The sequence below is a fragment of the Urocitellus parryii genome, chromosome X (assembly GCF_045843805.1).
Source record: "Urocitellus parryii isolate mUroPar1 chromosome X, mUroPar1.hap1, whole genome shotgun sequence".
Lineage (NCBI taxonomy): Eukaryota > Metazoa > Chordata > Mammalia > Rodentia > Sciuridae > Urocitellus > Urocitellus parryii.
The window spans coordinates 686,454-705,777 of record NC_135547.1 but is presented as its reverse complement, the minus strand read 5'-3'; the positions used below and the strand labels follow the sequence as shown (position 1 = coordinate 705,777).

General features: G+C 34.8%; 1 protein-coding gene and 1 long non-coding RNA gene across 5 annotated transcripts in view; one reads left to right on the top strand and one right to left on the bottom strand.

Moving 5' to 3' along the window:
• Nucleotides 1–19,324, top strand: part of Tmlhe (trimethyllysine hydroxylase, epsilon) — a 73,755-nt gene that overhangs the window by 19,548 nt on the left and 34,883 nt on the right. For 3 of the 4 annotated variants that reach the window (XM_026415067.2, XM_026415063.2, XM_026415066.2), the window contains exon 2: nt 17,641–17,822. In XM_026415067.2, the coding sequence (XP_026270852.1) occupies nt 17,642–17,822 (181 nt within the window). In that variant the 5' untranslated portion in view covers nt 17,641. Of the gene's footprint in view, nt 1–14,390; nt 14,454–17,640; nt 17,823–19,324 lie in introns of all 4 variants that reach the window. The other variant, XM_026415064.2, reaches the window with a different exon arrangement.
• The window catches only part of LOC113201377 (uncharacterized), a 55,599-nt gene continuing 53,249 nt past the window's right edge, over nt 16,975–19,324 (bottom strand). Inside the window, exon 4 of the long non-coding RNA XR_013342553.1 lies at nt 16,975–17,050. This is a non-coding gene — a long non-coding RNA (uncharacterized LOC113201377). The remainder of the gene's footprint in view (nt 17,051–19,324) is intronic.

Genomic DNA, 19,324 nt, shown 5'->3' with positions numbered 1-19,324 from the left:
GTGCTGAGGATTGAACCCAGTGCTTCTCATGTGTGAGGCAAGCGCTCTACCACTGAGCCACAACCCCAGCCCGACACATAATTTTTATCCTTCATTCTTAATGTAGTCTATCACATTCATTGATTTGTGTATATTGAAACATTCTTGCATCCCAGGGATAAATCTCTCTTGATCAAGTGTATATTTCTTTTAAGGCATCATTTAATTTGGTTTGCTAGTATTTTGCTGAGAACTTTTGTATCTATATTCATCAAGAATATTTGCCTGTAATTTTCTTGGCCTATAGTGTCCTTATCTGGCATTGATAACAAGGGATTGCTGGCCTCATAAAAAGTGTTTGGAAGCTTTCCTTCCATTTTTTGAAGAGTTTAAGAATTTTGTTTTTTTAGGACTGGTGTTAGTTATACTTTAAGTATTTGGTAGAATACTTAAGCAGTTATACTTTAAGCAGTTAAAACACAGGATCCTGGACTTTTCTTTGATAGAAGACTTTTATTACTGATTGAATCACCTTATTATCAGTCTGTTCAGATTTTCTATTTATTCATTGTTTATTCTTGGTAGGCTGTCTGTTTGTATGAATTTGTCCATTTCTTCTAGATTATCAAAATTTTTGGAATTCAATTGTTCCTAGTAGTTTCTTATGTTCCATTATACTTCTGTGGTATCATTCACAATGACTTCTCTTTTATTTCTCATAAATCTGAATCTTCTTTTTTCTTAGACTGTTGATTTTGTTTGTCTTTTCAAGAAACAAATTCTTCATTTATCTTTTTATTTCACTTATTTCTGCTCTTTATTTTTTCCCTTCCTTATACTAAGTTTGGGCTTTGTTTAGTTCCTTGATGTATGACATTAGGTTATTTATATGCTATCTTCTTCTTTCTTGATAAAAGCATTTATTTTAAACTTTCCTAGAACTGCTTTTTGTGAGTTTTGTAAGTTTTGGTATGTTGTGTTTCCTTTCCTTTCTTTTCCTTCCTTCTTTTTCATTGTGTGTGTGTGTGTGTGTGTGTGTGTGTGTGCGCGCGCACCTCTGCATATGCTGGGGAAAGAACCAGGAGTGCTCTACCACTGAGTTACATCTCAGACCATGTTTCCATTTTCATTTGTCTCGAGCTGTTTTTAAATTTCCATTTTGATTTCTTCTCTGATCCATTGGTTATTGAGAAGCATGTTTACTTTCCATGTTTGTGATCCTTTAACATTTCCTTTCTATATCTATGTTCTCCAATGCTGGATGCATATATTTACAAATTTTATATCCTCTTGGGATAACTGACCCCTTTATCATTATATAATGATCTTTTCTGTCTCTTGTTGAAGTCTGTTTGATACCCTTGCTTTTTCAGTTTTTAATAGAATTTATTTTTTCATTCCTTTGCTTTTAATCTATGAATGTCCTTAAAGGCAAATTGAGTCTCTAGTAGGAAGAATACAATTGGATCTTTTAATTAGTCCATTCAGTTACTCTGTGTCTTCTGATTAGATAATTTAATCCATTTACAACGAAAAAAAATATTAGGTAAAGACTACTTCCGCTTTGCAATTTTTGGTTGTTTTTTATATGCTATATTTCTAAATTTGTGTTCCTTCAATCAAATAATCTCTATTCATCTGTCTTCAAACTGGTTGACTGAAAATTTCTTTCTCTCTTGCTATCTTCCTGTATGATTTGGTAATTTTTCTAGCAGAATGCTCTGACTCCTTTCTTTTTATGTTTTGTTCATCTGTTATAGATATTTTGTTTTGTCATTTCCACGAAGGTTACATAAAACATTTTTAATATTATTTTTAGTTGTAGTTGGACACAATACTTTTATTTTATTTATTTATTTTTTATGTGGTGCTGAGGATCGAACCCAGGACCTTGCACATGCTACACGACTGCTCTACCGCTGAGCCAAACTGCAGCCCCTTACACAAAACATTTTATACAAGATTCTTTCAAGCTGATAACTAATTAGCTTTGATCATATAACAGTAATTCCATAGTTTTACTTTCTCCTCACCTACATTTTTTTGTTTTGATAGAAATATTTATTAAATTTTATAATCTATATTCCTTGAAATTTTATCTTGGTTATTGTTATTTTTAATAGTTATATCTCATCATTTGTTGAAATAAAATTGCTTTACACACTACCACTGCAGTCCTAGAGTACTTTGAATATAACTGTATATACCATTGAGTTTTGTGCTTTTTTAAAAAACATTTTTATTAGTTGTTGATGGATCTTTTATTTATTTATATGCGGTGCTGAGGATCAAACCCAGTGCCTCACATGTGCTAGGCAAGCGCTGAGCCACAACCTCAGCCCCTAGTTAGCAGGCTTTTATTTCAACACATAGAACTCTTTAGTAATTCCTAGTTGTGATAAACTCCATTAACTTTTGTTTTTCTGGGAAAATTTGCATTTCTCCTTCTGTGGCTCTTTTAAATTATCTCAACTCTTTTTCCTTTTTATTTTTCTGATCAGATCATCTCTTTCATTTATCTTCAAACTTTTGATTCATTCTTCCCAGATAAAATCTTTCATGTGGTCTCCCTAGTGAATTGTTCATTCCAGCTATTATGTTTTTCAACTTTAGAGTTCCCATATGATTCTTTTTTATAATTTCTGTCTCTTTTTATTGATATTCTCTATGTGATAACTTGTTGCAGTCATACATTAAACATGGGTTCTTTAACTCTTTGAACATATTTTAACATATGAGCCCTACACAAAAAGTCTTTATTGACTAATTCTTCTCCTCACATATGGATCACACATTCCTTTTGTTTGTCTCATTTTAAAATGAAAACTGGACACTTTAGATAATATTATCTCTATTTCACCATACCTAAGAGCTCAGTTAATGGTTGGTCAGAGATCATGATTGAAATTTTAAAACAACAAAGGTAGTCTGCTACTCTTTACCAATGCATCTGCATGTGAGACAGGAAACACATTGAAAATTCAAGCTATTTATAACCCTGTCCTAGCTCTTACTTTTCTGGGTGGAAAATGCCTTACATTGTCTCAGAGTTAAGTACATATCTGCAACCTTTTTTGACTTCTACTAAGCACAGTTTTTCACACACATATAGTCTGCCAGATCCCCAGGAATATGTGAGAGCATTTAAGGCCTACTTTGGTTGTCTTATTCTCTGAATATCCCTGTTAAATTTCTTGGTGGTTTTAACTTCCAGGGACCAGTATCAAAACCATAGACTAGCTATGCTATTGGCTGTCTCAGTTGTTTACCACTGAGATTGCTGTTGTTTTAAAAAGTGCCACTAGATATGGGCTATATTGTGTTTTGCTGAAAATCATGGCAACACCCTCCATTAATGGAGATTTCAATCCTTAGAGCTTCTACTGTGCATTTAGAATTGTCATGCCATGGATCTGGTAGGAATTAGGAAAACCCCAAGTTAAAATCCCACAGATTCCTACTATTCTTAACCAAGTTTCAGTAGTTTTTATTGAATTAATGCTTCTTGATTTGTTTTATGATTTTAGTTAATTTCCAGAGTCATCAAGGGATTGTTTCTGACAACTTTATCCATTTTATTTTCATTTTTGGGGAAGCAGTTTTACTGAACTCTTCACTAAGCCTTTCCAAAGTCCTTGTATATTTATTTTAAGCAATTATTTTGAATGATTTATTTTTTACAATTGGATAGTTTGTTTTGTATTGTATTTTAAGCTAAAACTTAGGACATTTGGGATTTCACATTCTTAGTTTGATTCTTGTGTTGCACAAAAAGTAAAGGCAAATTTGTTTTTATTTCAATTCCTAATGCAAACTTTCAGATCAAATTTAACTGCCAGTCATTCAGGAAGTAAAATGCCTTTCAAGAGAGGCTGTTTTCTCTCTTTGAAAAGATTGAAGTTGGCCCTTATGTGATTGCCTACTCTGACTGGCATTTCCAGCTGTACCCATTCAGGCATTTCTGATTATTCTGTAACCAATGATTATTGGATCTTGATTTAATTTAATTACCACAAAATATATGACACTTTTGGAGTTACAAAGAAGTTTATTCTTTGAATTCATGGAGTTTACAGACTAGCTGAAGAGGCAAAACTTATATTGAATCAATTGGGGCAAAATTTCAAATCAAGACAATACTAGAATGTTTGGTTCAAATAATATGTACCATTGTCCATCAAGAAAGGCAAAAATCTGTGTAATTCACAAGACATGAGGGAGGATTTTTGAATAATAGAATTTGAAATAATATTTTAAAAATCAATAGAGATTTTATAAAGAGAGAAGACAGCATTCCAAGGTCAAGTATAATCAACACCATGGTCAGGATCATTGGTATCTTATAAGTAGAACCTAATCTGTCAGCTTGATACCTCAACTCATGAAAGAGAGAGTCCTGGCACATAACTAGCTAAGTATGGAGAAATCATGAACATTATCTCTCATTTGATTCTCTCAGAAACCAGCTTTAGCAAAGTTATTAGTTTCACCTGTTGTACTGTTGTACTTCTGCCGATTTATCCTTCATAATGAACAGTCATTGTAACCTTTTATTTCTTGTGACCACAATTCTACCTTCCCATATTAGGAGATCCTCTTTGGACTACGTCTGATGGTTTCTTTCCTTATTTTAGCAGTGCTCTTAACCTTTCTTTTTAGACACTGGTAGAAATCCTCCTTGGATTTTTATACTTGCCTCTCAAAAAAAAAAAATCTATCCTTGAAACAACAATTCTGGTGTCACCATGGTCTGCCCTTCAAAGAGACAATACTGTCGCAGTTGACAACACATCTGTCATGTGTGACCCTGAGAAAATATACTGCTTTTGTTTTAAGTATACTAACTTATCAACCTACTGACAGAGTGCAAGAATATAATTGCTAACCTTGAATTCAGCTTGTTCTACTTAAGCTTTCTAGAAGCACATTATATGCACACAGGCCTGATTCAGGTTTCATTTTAAAGACACTAAACATATACCATTACTTCTATTAGAACATTTTTTCTAGCTACTTATCATAGCTTCCAAGATTCAAAATTGTCCCTGGGCAGCAGGCTAAAGCATTCATGGTACTCTTCATTTATACCCCATTTTATCCCACAACACCTACACATTTTAGAGAGGGATCTCTCCAACAAAGCAGTGTAGGAGATGCCCAGATGGGTAATAAGGTTCTGTTCCCATACTCTGATTACACTCAGCAGTCAAATGTCACTCCAGAGTGCAAGTATGTTATCCCCACTCTAATGCCAGCCTCTTAAGGGTGTAGGGGCACCCCTTCAGTGATAACTATGGTCAGTATATTTCATGCAGAAGCAATGGTAGACCAACACCTGTACTTAACAGAGCCTAGTAAGCATTCAGAAAAACCTGACTTGGTACCCAAAGATGGAATATATGATTGAGATGTGTTTGTGCAAATTCTGACAAACTAAGTGCAAGCCAAATTTTTCTGCCTGTATCATGATGCCACCCCAGTGTGCCTCTGGTCTTTGTAAGAAGTCTCTTTAAGACCTTTGGTGGCACTGTATCTGACACGTTGTCCTATGGCACTTAGAAACAAGGTTCATGCACTTGACACCAAGGAAAGATCAGGAAACCAAAAGGACAGCCATGCCTACTCTTGACTGCAGACAACCCTTATTTGGCATAAATTTTTCCTCAAACTATGCTGACCTGATTTCCAGTACCCACAGGCCATATTCACTATGTAGATACATTGATGAAATAATCATCCATGTCCTGCATGACATTATTTATTATCTATCACCAAGGGTTACAGTTGTCACTGCTTTTCAGACCCCCAATTTTAAACTCCTGTTTCTTTCATAGCAGACTCTTAACTCTAAAGCATATGTAACAGTGATGATTCTTCTTTCAAGTAAAATATGTCTGAAATGCTCCACTTAGTTATTATCATCTATTTCTGTTTTTCAACTTCATTATCTATTCTCCTATAATGCTTGTAGATAGTTGGCTTTAACTCACACCTTTTCTTTTTGGATTGTTCTTTTTGATATTTCATACTATGAAACCACCTTTCTATTCTGATCATGAATTTCAAATCCACCTTGGCTAAAGCTTTTCATGTTCTAACCTGGTACTTTAAACCCTACTACATAGATGCTATTGGTGATCAATTTTGGACTACCTCAGAATATGAATACACACACATACACACTAACACATTGATGGTGAAGTATATATTACTGACTAGGGCAGAGGTTGTTAACTGTCCATATTTCAGCTGAATATAACTTAAAATGCTGTGTTTTTGGTCCATAGTGTTTTGGCCAATACCAGAAAAGTGTTGAATTTAGTTCTTGTGGTGCCCACCACAAAATGCCTCTAAAATCTCCAACTGAAGGCAATATTACTGACCAAGGGCCCAGCTGCTAATGTTCTATAATCATTGTTTTCCTGTCAAGGCCTGTGGGCTGCTTTCAATCAACTACTGAGTGATCATGGCAAGAATTCTAATGAAGGTCCATTCCCTGGAGACCCAGATTCTTCTAATGGCAACCTTTGTCTTGAAGACACTTAAACAGCATTGCAGTCTAAATCTTTCTTCCTTCCCTCTCTTCTCCACAGGGCTGGGACCTGTATCATCATGTGACAGCTCCCCCAGTCTTTTCAGACTCACTGCATTTCTTATTCACATGTATTTTTCACCAGTAAATTACTTGCACATCTACTCCTATCATGACATCGTCTTTTTAAGAGGACTTGAGCTGATGCATTTGTAAACATTACAATTTGAAAGACTTCATGTATAATCTGTATATCTGTCTCCTCTCCAGCTTATTATTGCCAGTTAGGTCTTGTGTTGCCAGATCTTCAGTTCACCCTCTCTCCACAACCCATTCTCTCTCATACTCAGCTTACTTATGCTACTTGCCCAGCCCCTTTTGGCATTTAATTTTGTGATCTTGATATAAAGGGACATTTTTTAATTCATATAATCTAATATATTATTTTTCTAGTTATTATGCTGGCAGTGGTCAGGAAAAATGGCATAAACCCTGCTCTTAGAGCTTTTGTTCAATAAGGCCTACATTAGCCAAATAATCACAGAAATTAATACAATGTAAATATGTAGTTATAAATTATAATAAGTATATTAAAGGAAAGGAAAGGGGATCCAGGAGAAATTAACAAGGATATTGATCTTTTCTTTTTCCTGTATCTACACTGATTACCTGGGTAGATTCATCCAGTCTGATGACTTTAAATACCAAGTATGGGACAACTCCCAAATTTCTATCTCCAGCTTATATCTCTTCCCTGAGTTCAAGACTCAAATATCCAGCTACCTCTCTAATATTTCCACTTAGAAGTCTAATAGATATCACAAATCTAACATCATAATTCATCCTTTTCCTGCAAAGCTACAGTATTCCCCTTCACAGTTCCCCTTGACAATTACAACCTTTCACTTCTCAGTGCAAATATCTTGGACCATCATTCATTCTTATTCTCCCATCCTATATCCAGTTAATCAGCAAATCTTGTCTGTACCTTCAAAACTATGAAGACTCTTACTCCACTCCACCATCTCCACTGACACCACCCTAGGTAAGCCACTGCCATTTTTTTTTTCTGCAGTAACTGTGATATCTCATAGCCTACTAATAGGTCTCCTTCCTTATTTTCTTGGCCCTTTTACAGTTTATTCTTAATAAAATAGCCAGAACAATCTATTTAAAATGTGTCATAGGGATGCTTCTTTTCTTTTTAAACCCTACAATGATCCATCACTTCTATCAGAGTAAAAAATGAAATTTGTATATATTAGCTTACAAGACCCTACATAATATGATCCACCCATCCCCACCTTTCTAATTTTATCTCCTATTATTATACACTTGGCTTACTGTGTCCCAGCCATACTTATTCTTTGCTGTTCTTTGGCCACAACAGACATGATTGCACCTTACAGCCTTTACATCTAAGGCGTACTTTACCCAGATGTCATGACTAACTTCCCTCTTGATCAAATTTCATGTTTCTCAATAAGGCTTATCTTATAAGACTGCCATGGGTAAAAGTCCAACTTCCGGTGTACTTTTTTATCCCACTGCTTTTTTTTCATAGCTTTTATCACTCTCTAATATACTGTATAATTTACATATTCTGTTTATCTTTAACTATTAACCATCTCCCTCCAGAAGATAAGCTTTATGAAAGCAGAACTTTGTATCTACCTTGTCCATTGATATATTCTAAGTGCTAAGAAAGTGCCTGTCACAAAGTAGACAATCAATAAATGTTTATTAAATTGGTCTGCCAAAGTCTTGGCTTGGCACAGAATCACGAGCCACCACACACCTTGTAGATTCAAACAGCAATCCTTTATTCCCGAACTCACACCGGCCTCCACACAGGTTCAGGGGCAATCTAAAAATCTCTCCGCCCAATTTACCTACTCCACGAGGCTTTTTTCCAAATCCCATTTTAATCTCACGATAACTCAACGGGAACAAGCAGCAGGAACACCCTAATCCCAGCAGCAATAATCTTCAACCTCCAACTTCCCTAAAACCCCTATTGTCTTAAACCAGGAACGCCTTAAACTCAAGGAGCGGGAAACTTCCTCAAACCTGATCAGATCTAAACCCGGATCCGCTCTGGTCTTTGAGCAAGGTCACCTTACTAAAGCATACATGCAATGTCCCATCGAATGTCCTCTAAGCAGCATGGGGTACGCTGGCAAGGAAATTTCGATGCGTCATTCCTACTTGGCAATAGCCCTCAGCATTGGTCAATTAATTAATACTTCATAATTTATTTTAAAATCCAATTTAATTTTAACTAATACATTAAAATACAAAAATTGTCAATCTATTAATCAATGAGCTATTAACAGTGTCTCTGTGTGTGTGTGTGTTTTGGTACTGGGGATTGAACCCAGCGGCACTTTACCACTGAGCCACACCCCAACCCTTTTTATTTTTTTATTTATCACTGAGTTACTTGGGGCCTTGCTAAGTTGCTGAGGTTGTCTTTGAATTTGCCATCCCAAACTGCTGGGATTACATCCATGTGCCACTGTGCTTAGCATCCAGGTGATATTTTGATGCATGAATACATTGTGTAATCAGATGAGAAATATATATCTCCTCAAACAGTTAGCTAATAAAATTGTCAGAGAAAGTTTCTCAATGAATTGATATTTAATCTGAGACCTAGAGCATGAGTGGAAATAATGAGAGTAAGAGCAAAGTAGGTAGAGGAGATAATATATGTGATGGTCATGAGGTGGTGTGGCAAAGATATATGGGCCCAATTATGTAAAGCCTTGCCTTGAGTGCCATTGTAAAGAGATGACAAACTTTTCGCCTACCCTCAAAGAGCTCACAGCAAATGGCAAGTGAAAAAATAATTATACAGACTATTACTGTAAATGTTGTGAGTGTACTAATAAAGATATGTACAGAGAGACCTATGAAAATACTATTCCTAAGACTGCTGAGAATATGTTATGAAGAAGGTGACATTTGAGCTAGGTCTCAGGCAGGAGAGTGACATGATGAAAGTGTTTTAAGAAGATTAATCTGGCAATAATATGGAAAATGGATTCCAATATGGGTGGACTAGATGTGAGAAACCATCTAGTTTATGGCAATAGTCCAGGTATGAGGTGATGAAGGATCTATAGGAATGGAAAGAGAAGGACAAATCTGAAAGACATTTGGAAGGAAAAATTGACAGGAGCTAAATGGACTCTTGGCTTTAAGCCTCTTAAGAGGTAATGCTTCTTCCTAAGTAATAACCATGAAAATATTCAGATTTACCTATTATGTAATTGCCTACTCTGACTAGAATTTCTAGCTATGGCTGTTCTCCAAAAGTTTCTGCTATTGTGATTGATACTTGTTGGACCTTAATTTACATTAAGATGGCTTTAGACTCTAAAGGTTGGGAAGCTCTCAAAAACATAATTTTGACTATGAAACAGCAAATCATACTATTAAAAGAAAAAAGGAAAATCATAGGGTTACATGGGAAGTTTTACAATGAGCTCATAGTTCCTCTTTAAAAATTATAATACATTAAAGATAAAAAAGAAGGGCACAAAAGCAAGGATAAACATTAACAGGTGGGTGGCATGTGCCTAAAGGATTAGTATTTGGAAGGCCCAGAATTATTTGGGCTTGTAGAAATGCATATTTGTAAGATAAGAATACAATATCTATACTCTGTTGTCAGAGAAAGTACTTATCTCCTGGCATGGGTAAATTACAGCTCAGATGATACTATTGAACTGTACTCAAGTGATCAAGGGGATTGAGTAAAAATAAGAGAGGAATTTTATAACTGGATTTAATGTAAATATTATTACCACTTCTAACAAAAAAGAAGGGGAATTGTCAATCTATTAATCAATGAGCTAAAATTATCCTGGGTTAACTTATAGACCAGGTCCTCAAATAAGTGAGTACTTAGAAAATTGAAGTTATTAATAAAATCATTCAACACAGATCTAATTTTATTTTTGATAACTAAGAGACAGTTGATGGAAATATGACAGACACAGTATATATGTTAAATGAATGAAATTTCAGCAAAACTTTTAACAAGTCTTTTCTGTGTAACAGAATATGGATTTCATTATTAATCTAGTTTTTGTATTAATTAATTAAATTACTATATTCAAAGATTAACAGAATATAGGCAAGGAAGAATTTTTGATGATCTGCTAGAAAGCCTACCTTTTATTTTATTACTTAAGTGAAGATTTAGAGCAGACATCAGTTAAGTTTTAAGGAGGCTAAGAAGCTAAAAGAAGACTAATTAAATCCAATTCTCACAAACATTTATGGAGTTCTACTAACTACTAGGAACCATGCTAGATGTTAGAGCACAAAATGAATGAGATATGTAGGTCTTCCTATTGAGGAATACCAAGTATTATTGGGGAAAAGACATATAAATGTATAATTTCAGCATAATGTATTAAGAAAAAAGAGAATGGGGCTGGGGTTGTGGCTCAGTGGTAGAGCGCTTGGCAAGCATGTGTAAGGCTCTGGGTTTGATTCTCAGCACCACATATAAATAAATAAATTAAATAAAGGTCCATCAACATCTAAAAATATATTTTAAAAAAGAAAAAAAGACATAACTAGAGTATTTTGAGAAAACAAAAGAAAGGTCTGAGTTTTTATGGAAGACTTCTTAGATGAAATGGTATCTAAGATGATTCTTGAAATATGAACAAAAGAGCCTCAAGTCTGAGGTAACAGAGAATGTTAATATAAGTTTCTTTAAACCAAGAAAGACCTTGATTAATCTGACAGTAAACAATAAAGTATAAGATGATAAATAGCAGGAAGTAGAGTTACAGGGTGCTCAGGAATAGGTAGTGTAACATAACTTATAAAACATAAAGACATTGGATCATACCCGAAGGAGCTACATATTGACATGTCTATTTTGGTTCACTCTTCCTACAGTGTGCAAAATGGTTTGAAGGGAAGGCAAAAGTGGATATGAATAAATCAGTTAGGAAGCTATTTTAGTCTTTGAATGAGAAATAAGGATGGGCCTAGACAGGAATGGTGACAATTAGAGATATAATGCAGCATGTCGAGATTGAGATTCATTTATCAGATAAAAGGTGTTATGACTTGATAAATGGCAATCAAGAAGAAATGTTAAAAGTAAGGTATCAAGTCTGAAATACTGATTTCTGGGTTATATGCCTCGCTGAATGGTACTTGAGTTGATTTTTCTACAGAGCAAGTGGTAATGACTTAGTTTCACTCTTCTGCATGTGGATCTTCAGTTTTGCCAGCACCATTTGTTAAAAAGGTTGTCTTTTCTCCAAGATACATTTTTAATAACTTGTCAAAGATCTGATGGCTGTATCTATGTGTATTTGTCTCTGTGTTTTCTATTATATTCCATTGATCTTCATGTCTCTTTTAATGCCAATAGTATGCTGTTTTGTTATTATAGCTCTGTAGTATAATTTGAGATCAGGTATTATGATGTCTTCACTATTACTCTTATTGTTTCAATATTGTTTTGGCTATTCTGGGCCTTTTTATTCTTCCATATGAATTCTGAGATTTTTTTCCAATTCTGTGAAGAAAGTCATTGATATTTTTATTGGGTTACATTAACTCTGTAGATCATTTTTAGTAATATGGCCATTTTCACAATATTAATTCTGCCTATCCATGAATGTGAAAGATATTTCTATCATCTAAGATCTTCAATTTCTTTAGCATTCTAAAATTGTTTTGATAGAGGTCTTTCACCTCTTTGATTAGATTTGTTCCCAGGTAGGTTTTCTTTTGTTTTGAGGCCATCATAAACTGTCTTCCTGATTTCTTTCTCACTATAATAATTATTAGTATATAGAAAAACTACTGATTTTTGTATATTGAGTTTGTGTCCTGCTAACTTGATTGATTTATCAGCTCTAGAAGTCTTCTTGTGAAGCTTCTAGGATCTTATAAATGTAGGTTCATATCATTTGCAAATAGAGACAATTAGACTTCTTTCTATCCCAATTTCTATTCCTTTCATTTTTTTCTCTTTCCTAATTGCTCTGGCTAAATTTTCAAGTACACTGAATAAGAATACTGAAAGTGGACATCTTTTTCTTCTTCCTGATTTTAGAGAAAATACTTTTTCCCCCTTTCAGTATGATGTTGGCTTTGAGTTTGTCATATATAGCTTTTAGAGTGTTGAAGTAAGTTCACTCTATTCCTAGTTTCTACAATTTTTTTTTATCATGACTTGGTGCTGAATTTTGTTTTAGGCTTTTTCTGCATCTATTGAGATGATCATGTGATTTCTGTCCTTGATTCTATTTGTGTGGTGAATCATTTAATGATTAAGATATGTTGAACCATTTTTGCATCACTTGAATGAAACCAACTTGATCATGATATGCAATCTCCTTAATGTGTTGCTGAATATGATTTGCTAATATTTTATTGAAGGGTTTTTCCATCCATGTTCATCAAGGATATTGGTCTATAGTTGTCTTTCCTGAATGTGTACTTACCTGGTTTTAGTGTCAGTGTGATACTGACATAATGAGTTTGGAGCAGTATCTCCTACTGATTTGTACTTCAGAGAATAATTTGAGAAACACTGGCATTAATTCTTCTTTAAAGGTTTGGTAGAATTCATCTGAGAACCCATCTCTTCCTGGGCTTTTTTTCCCCCGTTGGAATGCTTTTTATTACTTCTTCAATCTCATTGCCTGTTATTATCTATTTAAGTTTTCTGTATCCTCACTGTTCAGTTTTGGTAGGTTGTATGTGTCCAGAATTTTGTCAATTCCTTCTAGATTTTGCAATTTACTAGAATATAAGTTTTCAAACTACTCCTTTATGATCCTGTGTATTTCAGTGATGTCTGTTGTGTTACACCTTTTTCATCTGTGTTGTTGTTATTGTTTTTTTAAATTTTGGTCTTTTCTCATTTTCTTTTGCTTATTTTGACTAAGGACTTATCAGTCTTGTTTACTTTTCTGAGAACCAACTTTTGTTTCATTTATCCTTTTACTTTTTTTTCATTTTCATTAATTTTGGCTCTGATCTTTATTATTTATTTCTTTCTACTGATTTTGAGATTGGTTTGTTCTTGTTTTTCTAAGGCCTCAAAACATATAATCAGGTTATTTATTTGGGATCTTTCTCTTTTTTTTTAATGTAGGCACTCACAGCTTTAAACTTTCCTACTAGAACCACCTTTGTTGTGTCCTACAGATTCTGGTATATTGTATTTCTAGAATTGTTTTATTTCTTAAATGTCTCCCCTGATTTCTTCTATAATATACTCATTATCCAAAACTGTATTGTTTAATCTCCATGTGTTTATATAGTTTCTGCAATTTTTCTTAGTGTTGATTTCTAATTTCTAATCTTACTGCATTATGATCTGTAAGATGCAAAGAATTATATCAACTTCTTTGTATTTTCTGAGACATGTTTTGTGGCCTAAAATATGGTCAATTTTGGAGAAATTTCCATGACCCGCTGAGAAGAAAGTGAATATGTGTGTTATTGGAAGAAATATTCTTTCTCTCTCTTTCGTGTGTGTGTGTGTGTGTGTGTGTGTGTGTGTGTGTGTTAGGTACATTTTATTTATAATGTGCTTTAGGTCTGAAGAGTCTTTACTGAGTTTATATCTGGATGGCCATGACCATTGGTGAGAAAGTTGTGTTGAAATCCCTCAGAATTATTGTACTGTGGTATATCCAAGTCTTTAGGTTGAATAGTGTTTATGTAATTAGGTAATGTTTATGTAATTTATGATTGGGCCATAAATATTTACTATCATTATATCTTCTTGTTATAGGTATAAAGTGACCTTTTGTCTCTTCTGATTAATTTTGACTTAAAGTTTGCTTTGTCAGTTGTAAGAGTATCTCCTTCTGCTTATTTTCAGGCTCCATTGACATGGTGTATCGATTTCCATTCTTTCACTTTCAGCTGGTGGCTGTCTTTGCCTGTAAGTGGGTCTTCTTTTTTTAATCCAATCTGTCAGTGTTTTTTTTTTTTTTAATTGGAGAATTGAGACCATTTATGTTCGGACGTATGCAGAGGTTATTGCTTCTTGCCATTTTTTTTCTAATGTTTGATTTGAACTTAATTCGCATTTGCTTAGCTACTCTTCTCATGAGTTACACTTTCATGAATTCTATTGGTTGTTTTAATCTTCTTCACTGTATAGGATTTCTTTAAGTATTTTCTGCAATGCTGGCTTAGTTGTCATGAATTCTTTGAGTTTATGATTATTTTGGAAAGTTTTTATTTCTTCTTTGATCTTGAAGATATGTTTGTTGGACATAGCATTCTTGCTTGGCAATCTTTCAGGGCTTGAAATACATTGTTCCAATCCCTCCTGAATTTAAGGGTTCTGCTGAGCAATTTGCTGTTATTATGATTGGTTTTCTTCTGTAGGTGACCTGATATTTCTCTCTTGCAGCTTTTTAAAAATTTCCCTGGAACTGGATTTCTGGCATTTTGACTATAATGTGTCATGGAGATGTTGTTTTCTGGTCTTGTGTATTTGGAGTTCTAAATGCCTCCAATATCTGTATGTCCATCTCATTCCCAACATTTGGATTTTTTTCTATTATTCCACTGAATTGTTTATCAATGCCATTAGCTCATACCTTCTTAAATACCTATGAATCTTAAATTAGGTCTCTTGATGCTGTTCCAGAGTTCTTGGATATTCTGATTGTGTTTTCTTGCTTTTTTCTTAGATACTATCTGAATGTTCCAGAATGTCCACCTTGTCTTCAGACTCTGAGTTTCTGTCTTCTATTTGATCTAATCTATTAAAGAGACTTTCACTTTAGTTTTATTTTACTTAGTGTGACTTTCATTCCCAAAGTATCTGACTGGTTCTTTTTTTTTCTGAATCTCAATTTCTTTATTGAAATGTTCTCTCATATCCCGTATTTCTCCCTTAGTCCATTCTTTAGATCTTGTTTTAATTCATTGATCATGTTAACAATCAACTTTTGAAATTCTTTGCCCCTCATTTCATTCACTTCATTATCTCTGGATTTAGTCTTTGGAGGGATATAAACTTTTTAAAAATATTTTATTAGTTATTGATGGACCTTTATTTATTTGTTAACATGTGGTGCTGAGAATTGAACCCAGTGCCTCACACATGTGAGGCAAGCACTCTACCACTGAGCCACAATCCCAGCCCCGGGATATATATAGACATCTTGTTGGCTTGTTTCCTCATGTTTTCTGAGGTCCTATGTCTTTGCATCTGTTAAGGTTGCTTCCTCTTCCTCTATTATGTGAGAGTCTTAGTGAGCAGTTTCTTTATAATAAGCCCTGGGCTGGGGATATATCTTAAAGTCAGCACATCCTAATTGGCATATTTAAAGTGTTAAGTTTAACCACTAGTGCCACTTTGAGACAGAGTTACCTCCAGTAACTATGGTAATTTAAGTGCAAACCATTTGTCAACATACATTTAAAACTTAATATATTTAAAAATTGCTAATGATCTCTACAACTCTACTAATAAGTGAGAAAAGTGAGTGAAAATAATTCAGACTAGGCTAAAAAGTTAAGTATTAATGATAGTGTAATTAATGCTAATTTTTATTGGAAAAGATGGTAAAAAGAAAGGGAAAGTGGGGAGACAAAGGAAAACTGAGAGGAGAAAGAAGGAAGGGAAGGGAATAAAGATGAAAAGGAAAAGATGTATCAGTAATAATTCCAATTAATTAAAAATACACATAAAATTAATTGGAACCATGAAACAAAACAAATAATGAGGGAAGACACAATAAAACAGTTGACACAAGACAGCTAATGCAATGACAATCATAAAAAGATTCAGTTTTCACCATGCTGAAATATTTAAAATGGAGACATTTCTTTTACATACTCTCATAGTTACAAAAATATGTATGGGTTTGCCCTTGTAGTATTTGGAACTTTGGCTAAGGTGACTCATGGAAGAGGTATAGGGCAGCCTGGAAATGGGTATGGGGTGGCTGTCAGAAGCTGATGCTCAGGGTGGCAGTCTGGGCATGGGTTTGGGGCAAGCAAATGGGCCACAACATTTTTCTGGGTGGCAGCAGGAAGCTGGGTTATGGGTTGGTGGTTTCCAGTGGCAGAGATGTGCTCCACTCCCTAGGCTCTGTTCTCCTTGGGAGAGATGCTCAGAGAAGGCCCAGAAGGAGTGTGCACTGCTCCCTAGGGGACACATTCCTGGAAATGTCATGCTCTGTTCCACTGTACTCACAGTGCAGATGCTGGGAGTCAGGGGCTTGGCACCCTTTAGCTCCTAACCATTCAACTCTCCAGGCCCTTTCCCTTTTTCCCTTTGTTACCCCTCCTGCCCTGATGATGTAGGTGCTATAGGGTTAGCAAACTATTTCCTGTTTTCTGTTCCAGTAACTAATTTCTTAGTCCCTTCAAATCTCTGACCTTCAGATGTTGTGAATCAGTGCATTTCCACCCACCTCTCTGACCAGGTGTTTTCTCACTGCTTTGATTCCAATCTGCAAAGAAGTTGAGATCTGCAGTCTACCTCATATCCACCATGTTGTCTGTTTTAGATGATACCTATTGGTACGAGGTTGAAAAACAAGAGACATTGGAGAAAATAAATGGAAGCAAATATCAGCAAGGGCCTTTCACTACTGTCTACCATGCTCTCACATACAGAATCTCAATAAATTTAACATTAGCCCCCAATTTAATAGCCTGTTGTTTCAGAATACTTCTAAGTCATTAGTAAATTCTGTTGTCTTTAGCTGTGACATTCCTGTATGTGATTAGTTCCACCCCAAAATCAAATTCAGTGCATTCATCAGCAATATATACACACAAGCATCCATACATATACACACAAATCCACTCAAAATAATCATTTTGAGTTTATTTTACTCTATATTTCTGGGACCATCAGGAAGTTTCACATCAGGAACCACACAGACTTTCTGCGGTTACATGACTTCCTCCCTCTTTTCCACAGGCCAAATTAATTCTTTTTAAGATACTAGGCATTTCAGAATTTCTCTTTTGTCTAATCTGTAGTTTAGATTATTAAATTGATTTTTTCCATAGTCATATCCATACTGTTATTCCTGTGGCCTCGTAAAAGTTATTTTATGTTGTTACTAAAACTCTCTTGTTATTACCCAATCTTCTAGGATGTGGTACCACAGGTTGTCCCACCTACAAAGCAGGCTCCAGAATTTGCTGAAGGGAGGAATCACATGTCAAGCCCTTCAACAGCCTAATTTCAAAAGTTTATTTCCAATAGCCATCCATTGGCACCATACAGCCTCCAAATCTCTGAATTGTGTTTGGCAGCAACTTGAAGATCATTTTGGTAAGATATGTTTGGGGATACTTTTTTGAAAGTGTGATAAAAAATAACATATACCATATTAACCATTTAATTGTACAGTTCAGTAGAGTTAGTATATTCATTTTGTTGTACAGTGCCAGATATTTTTTGTGTGGTCTGAAAATATTTTCTGTAGATTTGAAGGGACTTATAGACATTGATTTCCAAGATTATTGTGGAAGTTGCAAGTAGGACAAAAATATCACAGAGAAACAGTGAAACCCCAACCCACCTAAGGGTAGGGAACTCTGCCCTGCTCCAGCCAAATACTATCTCCCTATATGGCCAAAGGAAAAACAAAGCCTTAATATAATACAGGGGAAAGGGTCTTAAAGACAGACTAGAAATGTTACATCCACAGATAGTATTAGGTATGGGGTGGGGGCTTCACCAGTGAACAGTTTCCTAGGGCCGTTGCAACAATAATTAAACAAAGAGAGTGCTTTAAAACAACAGAAGTTTTTTTTCTCTCACATTCTGGAGGTGATAAATATTAAAGTGAGGTGTTGGTGGTGCTGTACTACGTCTAAAGGCTCTAGGAAAGAATCCTTCTTTATCCCTTTCTAGTTTATCTTAGTTGCCAGCAGTTCTTCACATTGCTTTGCTTGTGGCAGCATCATTTCATCTCTGCCTTTATCTCCATATTTTCTCTTCCATGTCTTCAAATCTCTCTCCTTATTTAGAAAACCAGTCATTGGATTTAGAGCCCACCTTAATCCATTGTGACTGCATTTTAAGTTGATTAGATCTTCAACAACACTATAGATGCTCTTTGATTTACAATAGGGTCACATTCTGATAAACCTATCATAAGTTGAAAATATCATAAATTGAAATGAATTTAATACATATAACCTACTATAATTAATATCTACTTGCAGCACACTGAAGAGTATTACTGTTTCCTGTTATGATCATGTGACTGATGGGAAATAACCAGCATTGAGAGAGTATTGTACCACATATAACTATGCCAGGAAAATACCAAAATTAAAATTTAAAAAAATAGTTTCTGTTGAATGCATATACTTTTTCTACCATCATCATATCAAAAAGTCATAAGTCAGATCAATGTAAGTCATGGACTATCAGTATTACTCATGTTCACAAGTATCAGATTTAGAACTTCAACATACATTTCTTGGGGTTACAGTTCAATCCAAACCACCCTGGAAGACATAAAAAAAAAATATTTATCAAATGCTTTGCTCCCAAAGTGCAGGCCCACTGTACACCCTAAAGACTGAAACTTAATCCAAAGATTACAGAATATTTTCCTTCTCCATAGACTACCACAAACTAATAAGCTTCTAGTTAAAATAACAGTGAAATACAGCAAGGAGATCTTCAATAGACAAATTATGTCTGAGCTGTAGCACAAACGGAAAAGCCAAAACCAAGAGGGCAGAAGAAAATAGGATCACTAAATGAATTTCATCCTCTGGTAACAATAGAGAAAACAAGTGGCAAACACAGCCCGACTC